This window comes from Solanum dulcamara, chromosome 7 (genome assembly GCF_947179165.1).
Source record: "Solanum dulcamara chromosome 7, daSolDulc1.2, whole genome shotgun sequence".
In the NCBI taxonomy this organism is placed as follows: domain Eukaryota; kingdom Viridiplantae; phylum Streptophyta; class Magnoliopsida; order Solanales; family Solanaceae; genus Solanum; species Solanum dulcamara.
The window spans coordinates 79,444,980-79,459,196 of NC_077243.1; the positions used below are offsets into that span (position 1 = coordinate 79,444,980).

The window sequence follows — 14,217 nt, forward strand, 5'->3', positions numbered from 1 at the left end:
AATTTTGAAAATAAGACATATTATTACCTAACTATAACAAATAAGTGACTTGATGATGTAAAAATTTCTTATACTACTTGTGTTGCGCCTATAAAATCGTTTGGAGCAAATTGAATGACCGGACCGAGGATTGCCCCCCCTCCCCCCTTTCCCGCACTCTCCTTTTTCTAATATGGATCTTGATTCATTAAAATTTTTATGACTCGATCTAGCCTGATCACTCTATACAATTAGACGCAATTCTGGATCGCAGTTTAACCATCAATCTACGGTAAGGGCCTTTAACTTAAAAAATAGTGTCACAAAATAAGGTAGTAACAAAAATATATATGAATCTTGTGGATGACTATTAGCATTAAAAAATAATTCCATGGTTGACAAATGAAACAAAATTCCCCCAACACACCCATAGAAAAAAGTGACACCAATTAAGTTTCTCCTTCCCTTACCCCAAACCCCAACAAGAGAAAAGGCTTCTATTTCATGTGTCTCAATTTTGTGCAGCAGCTCATGATCATCCATAGAAGATCTTGAAAGCAGAAGCAGACATCTTTTTTATGGTTTGTATTTATAGAAATAAATTTGAAATTACTTCTATTACTATTTCTTCTTCACTAAAATTACAATATATATACTAAAGCAAAAAGTCGGAAATCCGTTGAAGCTAGCGTCTGATCATAAGTTTTGGATTAGATTTGAAGATTTATCTTCAAAATATCTATATAGCCTTGAAATTTGATCAAATTTTGAAAATCGTAATTATCTTCAAATATTTTCAAGTCGTGTGATCCTAGTTTTTGGGACAAATTTCACTTTCACTCATAAAATTTTAATTTTTTTTCAAAGTGAAATGCATGTCCAAATACAACTTCAAATTTCAAAAATTCAAATGCTGAAGTTTCAAATTTCAATTTCAAAATCTATGGTCAAACGGAAGTAAAAATTCATGTGTTACAAATCTTGCTATTAGCTACGAATTCTGGTCCTTTATCTCGATTATCAATCGATTAGATTATAATTCAGTCTTCTTTGGATCCTTGGTACTTCGTTTTATTCATGACTTTTTTTTTTGTAATTAGGATCATAGGGTTAATTAGTTTCTTCTTCTCCTTCTTCTTGATCCCATATATACTTAGTTTTTATTAGCTACAAAGTTCGTCGATAAATAGTTTCTTAGGGTATTATTGGATGAATTAATATTTCTACTTTTCCAATTAGACAAGTATCGTCTACCATGATTTTCTTGCATAAGAAGTTAGGGCTCAATCAGGACTAAGCATTGCTACATCTTTTTTTCTTTTTCTTGAATATGTTGCTAGGGTTCAATTATGAGAAGTATTTTCATATCATTTATTAAAATTCATCAGTCAAAATACATCAAATAAATCGAGATGCAGAGGATAACATTGATCTAAGATGAGTTTAAGTGGAGTAACATGGTCAATGAAAATGGTGTGTGTATCACTTATATATCGTGCCCATGATAAATGCTCGGTATGCTGAACAAATAATTATTGAAGATATCTCACTACTAGTAAGTTCACCCCAAGATGATTGCTCTCTTATTTCTTGAGCCTCCGGTAGCACAATCGAGACAACGATGAGTTTTCTGCTTCTGTGTGATGGAGCGACAAAAGTATTTTTTGAGAATTCAAGCGAGAATATTTATATATAATTGACCCCTACTTGTTTGAGACTGAAAAATATATTATAGTAATAATTGTAGGTGTAGTGGTGGTATTTAAATTATAGTGTATATAACTTAAACTCTTCACTTATTTCGATTATTAGTTATTAGTTTCTACCACCATATCGTTTCATATTTCTTTTTTTTTATTTCACAATCCCCAAATATCACTTAATCATACTGGGTATGTTGTTGTAATTCAGGGTTGTTATTGCATCAACAATAATGACAAGTGAGTCCATTGATCTGAATGAAGAAGTTGGTGATCATGAAGAAGCCATTGAAGTTATTAGTGATGAAAGTGAGAAAATTATAGAAGAAAATAATAGTACTAGCTGTGGGAATTATGTAAGTAACAAGAGAGTTAGACAATATGTAAGATCAAAATTACCAAGGCTAAGATGGACTCCTGAACTTCATCTCTCTTTTGTTAGTGCCATTGATAGACTTGGTGGTCAAGAAAGTAAGTCTACCTACTTCTTTACAATGTAGATACTTTGCTTTTACATATTTTCTTAAAAAGGATTTGTTAATACTATTACCATTTCAATTTATGTGGCAAAGTTGAATACTACTATAATATTTGGACAATAAAATTTTTGATATTCAACATGCAATAATATTTGGTAGAAATAACGTCCACTAGCTACTTTTTAATAATGTCTCTGAGTTTTACTCGTAGAATTTGAAATATAGTGGCTATTTTAAACATTCATTTTATTTTTTTTGGTTAAATTTAGTACTTGGTTTTTTGCAGGAGCAACTCCAAAATTGGTTCTTCAAATGATGAATGTGAGAGGACTCAGCATTGCCCATGTAAAAAGTCACCTCCAGGTTTAATTTCTTTTCACTATTTAAAAAAAATAATTCGCGACAGACAACTTTAATCGCTAAACAATAAAATTCTAATTCTGTCGCTAATCTTATTTAATGAAGGATTAGCAATAAATTATCAAAAAAACTTGTTAGATATAGGCAATTAATTATCTATAGATTAACGACAAATTTCGTAAATAATTCTTATTTATTTATTTATTTATTTTATAGTTCTTATACAACAGACCCTTGTGGTCGGGCCCTTTCCCGGACCCTGCGCATAGCGGGAGCTTAAGTGCACCGGGCTGTCCCTTTTTATATATATATATATATATATATATATATATATATATATATATATATATATATATATATATATATATATATATATATATATATATATTGCTTTTCAAGTTATTTTTCTTCTCACTAACCTACTACTTTAATCGATGTAGATGTTTCGAAGCAAGAAACTTGGAGAATTTGGACAAGGTAAAATTAATCTGAAAAAAAAAGAAGATAGAAGTTTTCCTTTTTAATTTTGAGCTAATTATTTATGCATATTTTATCTTTTCATGTAACTACAAATTAGTACTTCACATATCTAAAACCATAAATTATAGAGATTCTTTGATATGCATCAATTATAATACTTTCTTTTTTAAATTCTCCATCTAGAAAAATGCCATTATATAAAATAAGATAGAGGAAATAACAATTAAGTTCATATGAACTATATATAGTAGAAACAATGTCCATTGACCACTTATCAATTCTGTCTTTAAAAAATAACTACTACCTTTGAAATTTAAAATTACACAAACGAAATTCCAGATAATAGTTTTATTATTTTTCAATCCCAAGAATCAAAAATTATATATACTATTTGCAAATTTCATAAATTATATCACTTTTTTGTAATTGAAAAATAGTTATTATCATAAAAATTTAAATTTCATAAGTGAAATTCCAGATAATTATGAAGTCATATGTGAAATTTGAAACTCTATCCGTAATTTTTCAAAGATAAGACTCAAAAGTGACCTACAACCGCTATTTCTACTAATGGTGCTTCATTTTTACAGTACTAAGCCGTGGTCATAGGACAAATCAAGGAAGAAGTTACCTCTATGGAAAATTAAGCCAAAGATTGTTTAACCCTCTTCAAGACTTCAAAATGAAGAATGGTGCAATTGTTTTAGCAAGGAATTTTAATGATGATGACAATGTTAATAACAACAATTTCCAAAATTCATTTGCAAGATCTCAACATGAAACAAAGGAAAAATTCTCCAGGTAACCTAGTTAATCCGTATTCTTTTGTTTCATCTTATGTGATACTATTTTCTTAAGTTATATATATATATATATAGAAACATCTTATGTGATACTATTTTCTTAAGTTATATATATCTATATCATTACTATAAGAAATTGCTTACACTATTAGTCATTCAACCTATATATTTATAGGTAAGTCTTCTTACAGTGTGAAATTTGTAATTTTAAAATAGGAGAAGTTATCTGCTATAACAACTAAATATGATTTAACTTTAAACTTTCCATTACCCTAATTAAAATTATTTTATAGCCCCAAATCAACTAGATGTTGTTGTTGTTCCTTCTTCATTACTCAATGATCTCATATATTTGCAGATACTTGGAATGGTCTTCCAATCAAGAAACCAACAATTTGTTGAGAATGAAAATCTTGGAAAATCATGAAATTTGTCCTGTTAGGCAAAGACATTTTCTTGAAGAAAACAGGTGGCCTCCATGTGAATTCAATCAAAATAAATTGAATTCTCAATCTTTGTTTCATCATACTGGACCAAAATGGAGTTGCACATATAACAGCCTTGGTCCAAAATTTAAGACCCCTCTTAGATTTGAGGTAAGCTTTATCAATATTTTGTACTAGCTTTGATTTAATACTATGTTATCTACCTTAGAATAATTAGTCATATTTGAATCCTGTTGGTTTTTGTGGAGAAGATGTGAGTATTCAACCCAAAAGTTAGTTTATATGAATGCAGAATTATATTTTAATTTCTAGATCCTCTCACACGTGTAACTCACTTTCAAGATTTACATGTAAGACATAATATTTTGAATACGTTACAAAATGATTGTGAAAATGAATTTATCAAAGTTTAGCTCGGACACTATGCGAAAGATTCTAAGCATCAAACTTGAAACCTTTTGCCAATGACCAATGGGAGAAGTGTCCGAAGATATTATAAACTCGTAGAAACTATTACGAAAAATATCAGATTTAATTTGCCTCCTCTCCCCACCCTAGGGGCCAATTTTTAATTTCACTAACCTCAAAAGATTACGGGAAAATGTTCGTTTTTAAAATATTACACCACATATCAAATATTTTTTTTGTAAAAAATATTTACAAAATTCCTGTCGATATGTACATTATACATCTTTGGGGTTTACAACTCTCATGTTATATACCATCATTGTATATCTCAATAGTATACAATAGCGTCATTCAATTATTCTTGTCGTTGTATACCCTTAAGGTATACAAAGTCTGGATTGTACATCTCATGGTATACAATATATATTTTTGGGGGGTGGGGTGGGGGTGGAGGTAGGAGAATGGGAAATGAGAGATGGATTTACAAAGTGGGGTATCGAATTTTCACCAACAAGATGAAAATTCGGGTAGTTAACCTACTAAGATTCCCTGTAAACAATATACATAGATGTTGCAGTATAATTTTTAAGGGAAGAATTTTGAAAATGGGTATACTGCAAGGAAATACAACAACAATAACATACTTAGTGTTATCCCATTAGTGAAATCTGAGGAGGGTAGGATGTATGCGAACCTTACCTTTACGGGATAGAGAGACTATTTTTGATAGACCATATCATGAAGGAAATATTTTATTATTTGGTTGGGTAACCATGAAAAAACTCTTTTTTTCTATTAACTTGAAGGTTAATGTGCCAAGTATGGTTACAAAATCCACAATTTTTCACTGCTATGATTGCTTTACTTGTTATTAATTTTGACATGCAGATGAAACAAGACAAGGTGTTCATTAAAGAAAAAGATTATTGTCTGCCTGATTTGCAATTGGGATTGAGAAGAACTGAAGACAATAATATTAATGAGAAAATTATTCACCAAAATAATAATAAGATGGAGTACTCAGATATAAACACTATGCTCTCTCTTTCTTTGCCTTCTTATTCATCAAGTGCAACCTAAAAGATGGGCCATGCTGTGCTGGCAAATGGACGTATTGAATCGGATATGAACAGGTTGAAAAAGAGTTAGGCAAAACAGATAAAATATCAGATCCGCTCATTGGATTTATTGTGATGTTATTGACACATGTAGGAACAGCCTAGGTAGGAGGCTAGTACTTGAGATCTCACCATGTATGCATATATCATCAAAAAGGTTCAATTGCAATGGAGTGAGATCTCCTAAGTACTTGCTTTATAGGCTGTTAAATCTATGTTGCTTGAATTTTAAAAAAAATATCATTTTGTATGTAACAGATTCTTCAAAAGTTATTTATATTTTTAGAAGATTCAACGTATGTAATAGATTCTCCAAAAGTTATCTATATTTTTAGAAGATCCAATAAGTATGCGACATAAATTTTGAAGGATATATCCAAGCAACATAGGTTGTCACTATATTCTCTCTTAGGTTGGCAGGTATGCCCCCCCCCCTCAGGTTATGAAATTAGACATAGATTGTTAGTTGTCATTTTGAATTCCAAAATCTTGTTGTAGCCAAAAGAAAGCACTTCATGAATCATCCCGAAATTTAATTGATTTATTTATTCCCTTTGTATATATCCCTTTTGTTCCATTTTAAGTGACGCTATCTGATTGGATGAAGGAATCTCATTCATTTTATCCCGCTTCTCAAAAGTAGATATATCGTGAATCTCACTATGAAATATTATGACCAATAATGTTTGCTCTTTTTAGTGCAAAACAACAATATGCAACTCTCTTTTACTTTCAATATTATTCTGCAAATTAACTAACTTTAATTGATAATTTTAAAGATATTATTTTAAAATAAATAATTTCCAAAATTACTTTTAAGAAACCAGCTGTGAATATTAGGATATTTTATTTCCTAAATAAATAAAAAAGATAAAACTACTTTTGTATTATTAAGATATTAATTGCCTCAATATGATAACCACATGAATGTGCAAGCATTTGGTTGTGTTTGTTACTTTTTTATTTTTTAATACTAGAAATATTGTACATACATAATTTAGTTTGATATCCTATAGATTTCATAAGCACGAGGAGATATAGCAAATATTTAGCCCTTTTCCAATTACAAGTCTAACATAATTATCAAAACAAATTAGGAAACTTACGTAAATGTATCCTTCAGTCATCTAGTTTACTAATATGATCGAAGTATATTTAGAATATGTATATTGTGTATAAGTATGTATATTATATGTATAGTATAGTATAAGTATATTTAATATAAAATATACACTATCTATACATTGTATACGTATTTTATAAACTAGATGGTCCAAAGGCATTATATTGTAATTTTTGTACACAAATTATAAAAAAACATTAGTTGTACCAACATTGCCTCATGTTGTAATCTGTACCCTTTGTTAAATTAGTTGTACCTTTTTATCAAGCTTATTGACAATTTTTCATACTTTATATTAAGAACATGGTCAAGGAAAGTCTTAGTAAGATAAATTTTGAATTTAATGTAGCTATTCATATATAATGTAGGCCCTTAATTAGAGAAATGTAAGGTTCAAAAGTTTCAATAATTTTAGAAAAAAAGTAAATAGCAAATCTGTCTATTCTAATATATCGCAGCGTGTTAAATCCAATCGTTATGTGTTCTCTATTGGTGAACTATTGCAATAAATTGTGACGTGTCGATCGTTATATGTTCTCCATTGATGTACTATTGTAATATATTCATAGCATTTTAACTTCAATCTTTATGTATTGCCCATCAATGAATTCTAAGCATTTAATGTATCTAGCTATTTATAAATAATGTAGGCTCTTAGAGAAATGTAAGGTCCAAAAGTTTTTCGATAATGTCATTTTTATTGAAAATTGGTCAATCATTATAAATACTAGAAGGGGTCATAACAATTTTAGAAAAAATAAGCAGTGAATTTAGCTATTTGTAATATATCGTATTTATGTCCATAATATTATAGTAATAGTTTTGAGTGTAATAAAAAGGGGAAAAATAGAATACTTGGGAGAAACGGGATTTTATGGTGAAAATATGTAAGAACCACAGAAGATAGTTAAATTCCCTTTTTGTTGTGGCTGCTTCAGCAAGGTAATGATTTGCAAAAAAAATATGTTATAGTATAGGACAGTGGATTCGCTTGTGTGTATGATCAATGTATATCGTCTGGAAAAGATAAAGTGAATATGATCAGTTATTTGAGTAAAAATTCATTGTTTTTTATTACTTTTCAGTCTCAAACTAAATACGAAATTTAAGAAAGAACAAAAGATTTTTAATTTGAAATTTATGGTTTAAAACAAATTAAATATATTTGTATTATTATAAATCATTTCAATAAACTTAAAGTTAAACATGACGACATATTTTTTGAAACAAACTAAAAAGAGAATATGAAAAATTTCAAAAATGACTTCTAATAATATCCTAATTAGTCAATCAATCAACCATAAATCTAATTAATCAATCTTGGATTTTATCATTATGTTTCAATTTTCATATCTTCACTAGAAAAGGCCCCCACCCGTACCCCATCCCCACGCCACAAATGGACCCTTCTCTCCATTCTCTAACATGTTGCCCACCAACTTCCATGTATGAACCATTTAATGAATCTTTTTAATTAACTTCTTTTTCTTTGGATATGTATATCATAATATAATGAGCCATTTTTTTGATTTCATGATACTCCCTCTATTCGATATTAGTTGAATTTTTGAAGGACTTTTCATTATTCAAAGTTTAAGATGGATGTTTGAATTATTTGTTATTTCATTTATTGAAGTTTTATATTTTTTAGGAAATAAATCATACTACTTGCAAAATTATAATTATGATTTTACAAAGAACAATAGTAGAAAATATAGTTCAAATTATACCCTTAAATATTTTTTTTAATATATGCATGTTGTCTTACAAATTCAGTTAATATGAAATAAAGGGAGTATTTAATGATTATATTCTTCTGATTTTTCATCCGATGTTTAGAATATGTATATTGAAGATATAATTAATATGAATTCATGCCATATAAAACCTACCTATTTAAGGATGAATCGCTCTTTATCAGATTTTTTGTACATATTCAATGCTCGAAAGTAAAGAGATCCTATCTTATCAATCATGCCACAATTGTTGGTAGTAAATTTAATGAGTGTACTACTATTGGAAAAATTAGTATTGGATCTGAAATATCTTTTATTTCAAAGGATAAATCTTGGTGGAGTATATTTGTTTCTTGAATATTGGAACTTTTTGGTAAATGATAGGAAAGAAGCACATGGTTTTGTTGTTAGACATATTTTTTTAGTTATTAATAATATATTATATTCTGGGAAGTAGGACAAACAAATATTTCACATTACTCTAAGCACTATAATCTATTATTCTTGACTCTTCAGATAAGTTAAGGGACCCATATTTAACACCTCACTTTCCCATGAAAACCACATCCCACCTGACTTTGCTTGGAGATATTGAAAGATTGAAACTAGTCTCGAAAGAAGATAACCCCCTCCCAAACCAACAACAAAATAGTAATAACAAATAAAATAAAATACTAATAATAATAGGAGAGAAAAATCAATTTCATTTCTTGAAAAAGATGGTCCAATTTCTCATGTTTTTTTCTTCTAATTTTAGTTTTAATAGAATTTTCCATGAATATTTCGGTCGTGAGATGTCTCATAGAAAGACCGCCAAAAATAGCTGTGACGAATACAATTTCAACAGACTTTGGATGAAAAAAACATAAGAAATTTTAATTTTTCAAGTAGTCTCCTATCAATATGAACATAGATAATTCTTGACGCAAGATTGTATCATAAAACATTGTTATCACTTCTATATCAATTCGTAGAAGAAAGTGACTTATAAAAATCGATGTAACTTCCTTTATTTCAATTTTATGTTACACAGTTCGAATAGAAATAAAATTTAACAAAGAAATAAAATTGTTGAAACTTTGAGTAATATGTCCAATAATAATGAATTATAAGATTTTTGAAACTTATAATCTTAAATATTTCATAACATTTATGTGAGTATTTCCTTTTCTCTTTGGCTATTTCTTGAACAATGACCAGAGTGGCCTACAATGTAGTTAGTCTGTTTAACTACTACAACCAGGAGAATTCAACCACCCAAATGTTGACATGTGTCAAATTGTGGTAGAGACACGTATCGTATCAGTAATTGTGGACCCAATTGAGCTGACTTGGCAAATCCAATCATGGATAAACATGTGTCACTAGTAATTAGGCATATGCCCTATAGGTCCCAAATTTTCATATATTTGCAAAATGATCCCGAAATTGATGGATTATAAAGGGGAAATATAGAATGAGGTTCAATTATTCATGACATATATAAATATTCATACAATTAGATCACTTATAAATTAGTTATAGGTAGATTTTTATAATAAGCATATACTTCATACTCTTTTATATTCTTTCTAGTTTATATTATATAATTTGACTCAACATAAAATTTAAAAAAAATTAATTTTTTTACAATTTGTTATCTTAAACATGTTATAATATTTGTGTGAATTAAGAATTTCAAAGCTACAACTGATAATACTTTTGAATATGCCATATAACATTTGCATCTTCTTATTAAAAATAAAATAAAAATTTTAAAACTTAACTATTTTCAAATATATAGTAGTGTCCAAATAAATTATTATTGTACAACTAATATGCTATATAACAAATTAAAACTACACATATAATTAAAAAAAAAATTCTTGCACCATCAATATAAAATACTAACTCAAAGTCTAAAAGGAATAGAAAAACTAGAAGCATCCACAAAAAGAAAGCAAAAAAGTTAAAATGAAAATCTATCATTTTTATCCAAAAAGGTAGAAAAAAAGTAAAAAAAACTGCACTTATAATTTATAGATAAAGAGACTTCTCTTCCCTTCTCTACATTCTTTCCCTTCTTCTTCCTCCAAAAAAAAACCTCAAGAAAAATCATCATTTTTATCCACCATGAGAAATGCAATTAGATGTTGCATAGCTTGTATTCTTCCATGTGGTGCACTTGATGTCATTAGAATTGTTCATTCTAATGGTAAAGTTGAAGAAATTAGTGATTCTCATATAAAAGCCTCACAAATTATGAAACTTCATCCCAAACACATCTTAAAAAAACCAACATATTCATATTCATCATCAAATGATCAAGAAATTTCTAGTCCAAAAATTGTTATAGTCCCTCCTGATGCTGAGCTACAACGCGGCAAGATTTACTTCCTCATGCCAATGCCATCATCGTGCTCTTCCTCCTCCTCATCTTCTTCTTCTTCTTCTATTCCTCGTGAAAAGTCAAGAACTCGTTCTAGATCATCCACGAGGAATAAGAAGATGAGGCAGGTTACATCAGAGGGACGTGAAAATGAGTACAATGCTAACCTATTGAATATTTCTGATGATCAATATCTAAGCGATATTTTATCGGAAAAAATGTCCACACAAAGGGATAAAAGAAGAGGAAGAGTTGGAGTATGGAGACCTCATCTAGAAAGCATCTCTGAGATTGCCACTGAATCATGATGAAAGTGCACGCTTTATTTATCTCTTTATTTTCGAGAAAAGGTTCAAATTTATCTTATACTGAACGGAATATTTTAATTTTACGTTTCATTATACTTTAGGATCATCCACATGGGCGGAGGTACTCTTGCCCGGGTGTATTCATCGAAAAATTACATTAAATATATAGGTTAAAATTTGATTTAGTAAATATATATAAATATTGATACCTCTTAACACAAATTGACAGTTTAGTGTAGTGGCTAAATAGTTGTAAAAGTTAATTGTGTGTTTTATCCCTTGCTAGCAACATTTATTTTTTTACTTTATATATAAACACCTCTTGACGAATTTCTTGGCTCCATCACTGATCATCCATATTGCCTCGATAGTTAGCTTATGAATTTGTATTTGCTCTTGATTTTAACTGATCTTCAACATGGTAGATTTCAGTGTCAATTGCTACTTTGGAGACAAAAACAATAATTAAATTTACCTCTTTAGCGTTGACTATGGTATAAAATTATATACTTTATGTTGGAACTCTATTTGGGTCAGGGGTGAATATAAAAAATTGTGCTTCAAATATTTTGTATAGGTAGAGAGATATTTTTTTAATTGTTTTTTGTCTATTATATTTTTTAAATAGTCATTTCTAGAATATTTTTTCCTCCATTAAGTAGGGTTCACAAAAAAAGAAGTTAACTCTGCGTTGAACCTTTGCCTTTTATTTTTATTTTTTCGTTCTTCTTATTTTTTGTATATATATACATAGAAAGAAAAACAATAATGAGTTAAGAAGTTGTGTAAATAGTTTTGGATTTTGTATTGAAAAATTTACATTGATCAGAGCTACTTTTTCTTTTAAATTTTATTTTCTTGGACTTTTCTAATCATTGTTTTGTTAAAATATATCGCTTTTATCTGAATCTATGTGACATTGTTTGAATTTCAAAAGTGAAACATTTTAAATTTTGACCATAAATTCAAACTTGCAACCTTTGAATTCCTTAAAATAAAATTTATATATTTAAATACTATGCAAAAAAATACTATAACTTATAAGTCATATAATAATTAATAATTCAAAAGCGTAAGAAAAAATTATGATCAAAATAAAAATTGTTTAACTTTTAAAATTTATAAAGATATCAAATAAATTGAGACATTAAATATTTTGCTCGTCTGAATTGAATGAGATTGAAGTGATGGTGGTGTGATCAAAGTACAATAAATTAAATAACAATATCTTAGAAATGATTTTGTTTGGGAAAATTAACAATTTTTTAAAAAAGTTATCAATTTGCTTGTTTCCAGGCTCTAGTTCCCCTCTTTTGTCGGCATGATGTTGAAATTTGATTTTCTCCGCAAAAATAAAAATAGTTTTTTTTCTTTCCAACCTTTTGTTTTTAAATTAATGTAATGATCTTACCAGTTATTTTCGGAAATTTTTATAAAAGACCATTTTATTCTTTCTGGTAGTTTTCCCAAGTCATATTTGATTGATATCTGATGTCGGTTTCGTATTTTTTTTGAAAAATTGAGATTTTTGATGAAGTTTGAGTTTTAGAGGTTTATAATGACTCAAAAGTAATATTTGAGGTAATTCAAAGTTTCGAGTCTTGGAACGGAATTCCGTCAATTCCATCAATTTTGGAACGTCGAAATTGGTCTAGGAGAGTTGACGGAACCAAATTTGGGGTCATATCGTGGATTTGAGGGGTTGAGTTGGAAATAGTTGAGTTTTTGGCCATAGATTTGACTTTGGTCAACATTTGAGGATCGAATGCTCGAAATTGAATTCTGACGACTCCGTTGGATTCAGAGGGTGATTTTAGTATAGGGAGAGTTCCTGCGTATTTTTCGGAAGCTCTGAGGGAGTTTTAGTTTTTTGAGGCATAAAGTGGATTTAGTTGCGACTTTTTGATTTTCGGGTAAAGGAGGCCTCAAAATTGAATTTTGATGGTTCCGTGGAGTCCGAAACATCGATTTTAGTAGGGCTGCATATATGGTTTATCTATATGGGATTCCGAATGGATCCCGAGAGTCGATTTCGAGAATTTTGGAGACTTGAAAAGTGATGTCAACTAGTACCATCAGGGTGTTCTTCGCATTCGCGGAGAGGAGGGTCGCGTTCGCAGAAGGCAGTGAGCTTAGCCTTCGCGTTCGCGGAAGCTCCTCTGCATTCAGGGAAGCCTGACTGGTTGGGCTTCGCATTCGAGGGAGCCTAACCGCGTTCGCAATGGCCACCAGACTTGACCTCCGCGAAGTAGTCCGCGATCGCGGAGAAGGAATTCGACCTGAACAGTGAAGTCTTCTAAAAGTCGAGGTTTAGCCCATTTTCACCATTTTTGGTGATTTTGGAGCTTGGGGAGACGATTTTCAAAGGAGATTTTGTGGGAAAACTTTGGGGTAAGTAATTCTAACATCAAATCTTGATTACCCATTGACTATTTAAGAGTCTTAGCATGGAATTGAGGTTTTTGAATTGAAGAATTTGGGGTTTTCAGGAACTTGAGTTAGATTCAATGTTTTGATGATTGTGAGCTCGTTTTAAATCCAAATCCACTTCCGTTTTCACTAGTAAATCCTAAATACTTTGAGGATGTTGCTTATGTAGAACTTTTTGGAATTTTCTGCTTGTTTTCAAAATCGAGTTTTTTGGGGCATTTTGGGTCAATTTTGGCCTAGGTTTCAAAAACATAACATGGATATCGTTGGTTTCGTATTTTGATTGAGAACTTGAATTTGTATAGATTGTGGTGAATTGGAGTGCATTCGGAAGGGAAAATCTCACGTGGAGTGACCAATCGCATGTTGGCTTAAGGCAAGTGGACTTTTAAAACTCCGTGAATCTCTTAGAATTCTCGAATATCCCATTGTATATGTGTTGGGGTGTAATGGGGATGATGTTACAGATTTAATTATGA

General features: G+C 29.8%; 2 protein-coding genes across 3 annotated transcripts; both read left to right on the forward strand.

The window, feature by feature from the left end:
• The first annotated feature begins 377 nt into the window (after positions 1 to 377).
• On the forward strand, positions 378 to 5,735 carry LOC129895453 (uncharacterized). Of its 2 annotated transcripts, none has more exons than XM_055971175.1 (7): positions 378 to 560; positions 1,891 to 2,150; positions 2,445 to 2,521; positions 2,959 to 2,995; positions 3,589 to 3,799; positions 4,160 to 4,397; positions 5,544 to 5,735. In XM_055971175.1, the coding sequence occupies exons 2-7, from the start codon at positions 1,913 to 1,915 to the stop codon at positions 5,733 to 5,735; spliced, it is 993 nt and encodes a 330-aa protein (XP_055827150.1). In that variant the 5' UTR covers positions 378 to 560; positions 1,891 to 1,912. The 2 variants fall into 2 exon arrangements, with proteins under 2 accessions (XP_055827150.1, XP_055827151.1); XM_055971176.1 differs by having other exon boundaries at positions 2,445 to 2,503.
• A 4,817-nt stretch (positions 5,736 to 10,552) lies between these two features.
• LOC129895577 (uncharacterized) lies at positions 10,553 to 11,887 on the forward strand. Its single transcript, XM_055971302.1, has one exon. The coding sequence runs from the start codon at positions 10,745 to 10,747 to the stop codon at positions 11,306 to 11,308; it is 564 nt and encodes a 187-aa protein (XP_055827277.1). The 5' UTR covers positions 10,553 to 10,744; the 3' UTR covers positions 11,309 to 11,887.
• The last annotated feature ends 2,330 nt before the right edge of the window (positions 11,888 to 14,217 follow it).

Bases quoted from the DNA above. Each gene is read 5' to 3' on its own strand.
- LOC129895453 (XM_055971175.1), top strand. From the start codon at position 1,913: ATGACAAGTGAGTCCATTGATCTGAATGAAGAAGTTGGTGATCATGAA. The intron at 2,996-3,588 runs GTAAAATTAATC...TCATTTTTACAG, and splicing joins ACTTGGAGAATTTGGACAAG to TACTAAGCCGTGGTCATAGG. The intron at 4,398-5,543 runs GTAAGCTTTATC...TTTGACATGCAG, and splicing joins AGACCCCTCTTAGATTTGAG to ATGAAACAAGACAAGGTGTT.
- LOC129895577 (XM_055971302.1), top strand. From the start codon at position 10,745: ATGAGAAATGCAATTAGATGTTGCATAGCTTGTATTCTTCCATGTGGT.